The following is a 6,576-nucleotide window of genomic DNA, read 5'->3' on the forward strand; positions in this document are numbered from 1 at the left end:
CGATGAGGGGGACGAGGAGAAGGCGGGAGGGTAGCCCCAGCCGCGGTGTCGCCAACCGCCCCCGCCCGCCGCGCCCTTGCCCTTGGCGGCCGGCGGGCAGAGGTAAGGGTACGGGTAGGGGGCGCACGCCGGGTACATGGAACCATCGAGCACCTCGTCCCCCAGGGCAGCCATAAGCGCGGCCGCTCCCGCCCGCCGCCGCGCGCTAAATAGGCGGCCGGGCGGAGGCGTGAGATCCCCTCCGCGGGGACGCCCCTCGCCGCGCCGCGCTCTGCGTCTTGCCAGCCACCGCCTCGCGTCCCCGCCTTCTCTGTACCCACAGGTCGGCACAGATACCCTTAGACGAGCTGGAGAGAGGCCTTCTTTGCGCTGAAAGTACTGATTTGTAAGTGCGAGAGCCCGAGGGGAGGAGGATTCCAGCAAGAGAGAATTATCACGGAGATTAGCTGAGCCAGGTGGGCCCCATCCCCGGCTGTGCCAGGTGTCTGCGCCGCCCGGGAAGCCGAGGCGAGGCCGGTGCCCCTGGCGGGGAACGAAAATGCCAAGGTTGGGAACTGCTTTGGGTCTGTCATCTCAGGTTGTAGTTTAATTATCTCGGAACTGCTCTGAGAAGTCTACCCACCGAGCCCTTTCAGTGAGTGTACGGGGGAAGCGCTCTGGGACATCTACGTCTAGGCTAATTGTTTCTCCCCTGGGGCACGTCCTCCCACCACCTAGTGGTGACCAGGAGACACTGCTTTGCTCTTTTCCGGGGTGGATAGTAGTTCTACAAGATTTCCTAACTAAACCATCCTTCCAAAAGATAAATTGATTTGGGATGTGTTTACATAAATAAAAAAGACCAAATTGAAAAGAAAATGTCCTGTCGACTAAAAGAATGTTGGTTGTTCATTGTCAATAAGTAGATATCAGATCAAGAAATCAAATACATTCATGTAATTTTTCTCTGATTTGATACTGGTTTGACAATAAATTACTATATTCATTGATTAATTTGCCTGTTTTGGATTTTTTCTGAATACAGGTCAAAATTCAACATTGTCCCTTTACAAGTTGAGCAAACACACTTTTTTTTAAACAATTACGTTAAAGTCAATTATGCTTTACAAAGATAGATTGTTTTTACTCTTATAAGATAATGCACCAAAATTCTACATTTCCAATACCCTGTTTTCTACTAGTTTCTATATTTGAAACAATCATATGTAGAAATTGGTAACAATAAAAACCAAAAAGCACATTTAACTAGTTCAGGAGTTACTTGAGCTGGCCCAGGTGCAAGTTATAGTATGATGTTGATCTGTAATTTGTGAAAACACTTGGTTAATACACCAAAATAACCTTACAATGTGAAGATCCTAATTGTTACATATATGATAATGCAAGCCAATTGTTATCCTTTATGTAAACCATGTGCACTACCACAGGCCATGAATATGAAGTAATATTTCAGAACGATAGAAGCTCCTGTGTATCTCCATGTTTAGAGAGAAGTCTGGGTGGTTTCCATCACTATTAAATTATCAGCTTTCACAGTGCCATAGGAAGTGTCTGCCATTTCTTCTTCTTTTAGTTTCTTATAAGAAATATCTGTATCTTCATCTTCATCTAGAGGATCTCGTTTGTGCAGTATTTCACTTCCATACATTTTATATATTAAAACAAAAATCCCCGCTTCTGCAGACTGGAAAAGGGCATAAAGCAAGGGAAACATGTACATGCTTCCTATGAATCGTGGTGGAAAGGCCAGTTTTAGAATGGCAGTGCAGAGCTGCACATTCTGACTGCCTGTTTCCAGGCATACAGTCCTCTTGCAGTTGGGTGGAAGACGGAAGAGAGTAGCTAAGCCATAGCCTGATGCGTAGCCTGCCAAAGGCATAAAAACCGCTACCACGTAAACAGCTGCAGGGATACTTGCCAGCAGTTCAGGTCCTAACATAGTGCCGGTCATTATGAAAAGGACCACCAAAGTCACTAGCAGAGACCACAGAGAAACCTAGTAATAGAAAATGGACAGACAAACCATCAGCAATGAGAGACTTGCAGAGGGATACAGGAAAGAGAATCCTAGGCTCTTGGATGAAGACACTCATCTAGTCTGACCTCCCACACAAAATGGAGATCTTTGACAGCATATCACCTCTTCAGGAGGCATCCAGATCCTTGTCAGACAGCTGTAATTGTTTGGAGGCCTGTCCTCATACTCAGTGACAATTTGCCTTCTATAACCCCTAGTCATTGACTTGGAGAGGCGCTCAGGAGCAACGTAGACCAGTCTACTTCTTCTGAAAAAAAAAACAGCTCTTCAGAATACTGGGCCGGCTCGTGGCTCACTCGGGAGAGTGTGGTGCTGATAACACCAAGGCCACGGGTTCGGATCCCATATAGGGATGGCCGGTTTGCTCACTGGGTGAGCGTGGTGCTGACAACACCAAGTCGAGGGTTAAGATCCCCTTACCGGTCATCTTTTAGAAAAAAAAAAAAAGTTTAAAAACCAGTTATCAGGAGAAGGCTACTTTCCTCCAGGCAGATTGTCCCCAGACCTTCAACCTGCATCATATAATTCTGTGTGGTGTCCTGACTGTTCTGGGCATGAGTTTAATTTGTAAATGTGCCTCTTAAAAAAGGAGCAGTTAACATGGAGCGCAATATCCCAGGTATGGTCTGATGAATAGACATTCCATCAGTAGATATTTGCTTTCCCTGAACCCCATGTTTTCAATAAGAAATTAGTTCTCATTTTATACATGAGAAAAAAGGCTATCAAAATTTATGCAATTTAGTGTGTGATGTTTTTATCCTTCAGAATACCTCATTATTGCAGAGGATTATTAACTATACTGCAATAATTACCAGCTCTTGGATAATGTAAGAGAAAACAATGTAAGATGTAAGGAATTCTTTGCAATTTTGCAACTTCCCCTTCTTTCACTTGCTCATGAGAAACCTGCCATCTGTAACTCTCTAATGATGCTTAGGAATTGACAATAGATGGATTTTAGAGATAGTATAACTGACTTATGAAATGTGTCATCTTGATGTTCTGACTGGTACATTTCACTCATCCAAGCAAATCAGGCTGTGTAAATAGTAAGGTGGAAACCTAAAAATTCCTTTTCTAGTTCTCTTTCAGATTTGTAGTTAATTCATTTTTTAAAATGGAGGGGTGAGGGAGAATAGAGATCGAGAGGGAACAGCTTGTGTTGCTTCTGGTTCCCTGGATATCTGGTTCCCTTCTGTAGTCTGTAGGATTGGCATATACTTTATACTCTTTTTTATTTAAAATTTATCTGGGATGGTACAAAATTCTACCCTAGAGGATGCTGAAATAATTATTATATAAGGTACACATACCACAAATGTATAGTTGGCAGAAACCAAACTATTATAAATAAAAACTTTTATTATATTAAGTTTCAAAGTGTGTCACATTGAAAGGAAATCTGATTCTTCATTTTGAAAATATTGGCCCCAAAGTTCCTTTGAAGTATTTTAAACCATCTGGGTGAGCATTAATATTGCTCATTTCAAATTGTTTGCAAAAGTATAACAAATATATAAATCATAACTTAATAGTGAGCTTCTTAAAGAATAGGGATAGTTCACCTTGAATTCAAAGGTAGACAATCTTAATGAATTGCCTATTATTTAAAAATATTGCTTCTGGTTTTATTGTGTATATAGCTCATTTGATTGACTTTCTCTTAGAATTCTTAAGGTTTTACAGTAAATGTCATTGCATTAACAGCATTAGCTTAATGATTAAACTTAAGTTTTTAATGCATCTCAAGATTATGGGTATATTATATATAATATGTATAAATATATGTATATTTACATGTACATATATATTACATTTGCGTATACATGTTTATTATGAAACAGGATTTCTTTTATTCAAGGTTAGATATATGTATAGAAAAGAACCCTCTATTTTTCATACTAATAAAAGTTGGCCCCTCTGTATAATCAAATTACTTTAGAAAATAAATTAACATAAGTAAAACACAAAGATTATGTCTTCTTACATCTACATAACTGAAACACTGGAATGGCTCTTTTTTTTCATTTATTTAAAGGAATTTGCCTGATCCTTTTACAGTAATTAGTTATGTATTTTATTTGATTAACTTCCTAAAATGAGCATTTTGTTCTATGGTTTACTTTTTTTTCACTACTATTTTTGAGTTTTCAAAGGAAGCTTAATTAACAAATATTTAATTTTTTTTCTCGGTCAACTATTAGAACTTTACTGCTACAGAAAGTATTGTTTTTTAAAAAAAATCAATAAAGCAATATTGGAAATATTGCATAAATCCCCCATCCTTTCATTAGGTTTAGAAGCTATGTAAAAGACTGCAACAGAGAAGGAAAAAGAAACACACAAATTTAATAACAGCAATATAGTTTACATTATATATCCAGGACTCAATTTTATTTTGTTCTTTAAAGCCAAGATTTTATGTAGTCTATTATATTGCCACAATGTAACTTTTCAATTACTTTTAATCTTGTGATTGTTAACTTATTTTTAAAAATTAATAAAATATTTTTAAGGGAAACTACCACATGGTTTTTCAGAATTAAAGCTCCACTTTTGATAATATAGTACTGCATTTTAAAAATACTGCACAAGATCTAAAATAATAATTTAATCTGCTTTGATTTTAAGTAGTGTACAGTTAGTGGAAAATATGTTGCCAATTAACTGCTCTGTCATCTGTTCCCCCCATGACCTGTTTCCTCCCCAGGAGTACTGAGAGTTCTCTTATACTGTTTTTAATTAAGTAATCTCTTAATTAAAGCTATCATTCTAGGGATTTTATATGAAAGATGGAAGTTATCTTTTCTGCATAAACTTTTATCCGTGTAAGCACTGCCAGGTCCTTTTCTTCCTTTTCCCTTTCCCAAACTTGCCAGGATTTGAGCAGGAGGTCACAGAGACTCTCTAAGCTAGAACATAAAGGGAAGAGGAACATTACCTTCACAATGTAGTCAGCCACCCGGTTGTATTTGTAGCGAATGAAGACGCCCAAGGCGATAGGGATGAGAGTGCTGCAGAGAGTCAGGGTCACGGCCCCGAGGGGCAGTAACTGCACCAGAGGGGTGTTGATCCAAGCCCGGCTGTAGATCCACAGGCACAGGGGCATCAAGACCAGGGCCAGAAGCGTGGAGGAGATGGTCATGATGATGCTGCAGAAAAGGGAACGAGCAGAAGTCAGAATGGGCATTGGGCCAAAGAGCCAGACAACTTTTTGCTTGCATGTTGTGGAAAAGGGAGAGGGAGAGACTGCAAGTCTGGAGAGACCCTACTTCATCCGAGGGGAGTGCCAGACAGCAGCACGTCTAAGACCAGTGGAAACATGAACCCGAGGCAGGAAAAAAAGTCTCAGGACTGCTGCCCTGGCCTTTATGAAGCCTATTGAGTCTGGATGGTTCTGAGGGCAAGGAGTGTTTTCCTTTTAATCTTCCCAAGCACCCTGCAAAGTTAGACCTGGTAAAGCTGCTGAATGCTACTTGTTGGATTGAACCCAACTTTACCGCCCTGAATATGAGGGTTCTTTCTTTATCGAGCCAATATTTCCGGTGAGTCCTAGCTTCAGACTCCCCCCTTCTCTTTGTCTTCCAGCGGCCAAAGCCCTGCGCTGACGGCCCAGCACTCAAGGGAGGACGTGGGAGCTAACGGGCGGCGCTGTGGGTGACATCCCAGGGCCCCGGAGCAGCCCGTCGCCGTCTAGCGGGTCCCCCCTGCAACACCACTTCTTCACATCTGTCTTGGCTTCTAGATCCCGGGCGTCAGCATCTTCGTCCCCTTTCTTCTTGCCGCCTCCATGCCTCACTCCAACCACCTCTACTCCGCCTCCTCTCCCCTCCGCCTCGAACCCATGGCTGTGAGCGCGGTTGTCTGGGGTGAGAAAGGTGCCCAAGGACGACACAGATCCGTACCTGAGGTTCATGTCGCCGTCCACCAGCAGGGACATGAGATTGGAGAGGTTTCCGCCGGGACAGCAGCCGCACAGGAGCACGGCCACGGCGGCCACCTCGTCCAGCTTGAAGGCGAGGGCCAGCAGGAAGGCGAGCAGTGGCAGGAAGCCGAACTGGCAGAGCGCGGCCAGCAGCGCGCCCAGGGGCCGGCGGAGCTGCGCCCCGAAGTGGCTCACGTCCACGGTGCAGCCCAGGCCCAGCATGGTGATGCACAGGGCGGCGCCCACGAACACGTTCAGCCCGTGGTTCAGCGGCGTGTCCCAGAACGGGGGCCCGTGCACGGCCCAGGGCCCAGGGAACAGGGACGGACCCGGGCTGGCCGTGCCGCCCGCGAAGCTGCTGGTCGTCGGCCCCGGGGTCGGCGCGGGGCTGGTGCTGAAGGGGACGCTCGGACCCGGCCCGAGACTGAGCCCGGGGCTGGCGCTGGAGGCCGGGGTCGGGGCGAAGTCCGCGCCGGGGCTCGCGCTGCTGGCATTGGGCGACAGGGTGTAGTTGTCCGGCAGCAGCGAGGACGGGGCGAAGGGCAGGGATGCGTTGTCGGGGCCGTCCATGGCGCTGTCGGCGGGAGGCGGCGGGTCGGGCCCCTCCCGC

At 44.7% G+C, this 6,576-nt stretch overlaps 2 protein-coding genes across 2 annotated transcripts in view; both read right to left on the bottom strand.

Annotated features, from left to right (window-relative positions):
• ZAR1 (zygote arrest 1) overlaps positions 1-174 on the bottom strand; it is a 3,655-nt gene extending 3,481 nt beyond the window's left edge. Inside the window, exon 1 of the mRNA XM_008580296.1 lies at positions 113-174. Coding sequence (XP_008578518.1) covers positions 113-174 — 62 coding nt within the window. The remainder of the gene's footprint in view (positions 1-112) is intronic.
• A 1,048-nt stretch (positions 175-1,222) lies between these two features.
• Positions 1,223-6,576, bottom strand: SLC10A4 (solute carrier family 10, member 4). The gene is made up of 3 exons (XM_008580295.1): positions 5,947-6,576; positions 4,983-5,193; positions 1,223-1,996 (listed from the first exon to the last, which is right to left on the bottom strand). The coding sequence occupies exons 1-3, from the start codon at positions 6,534-6,536 to the stop codon at positions 1,484-1,486; spliced, it is 1,314 nt and encodes a 437-aa protein (XP_008578517.1). The 5' UTR covers positions 6,537-6,576; the 3' UTR covers positions 1,223-1,483.

Source organism: Galeopterus variegatus, unplaced genomic scaffold (assembly GCF_000696425.1).
Source record: "Galeopterus variegatus unplaced genomic scaffold, G_variegatus-3.0.2 Scaffold2061, whole genome shotgun sequence".
In the NCBI taxonomy this organism is placed as follows: Eukaryota; Metazoa; Chordata; class Mammalia; order Dermoptera; family Cynocephalidae; genus Galeopterus; species Galeopterus variegatus.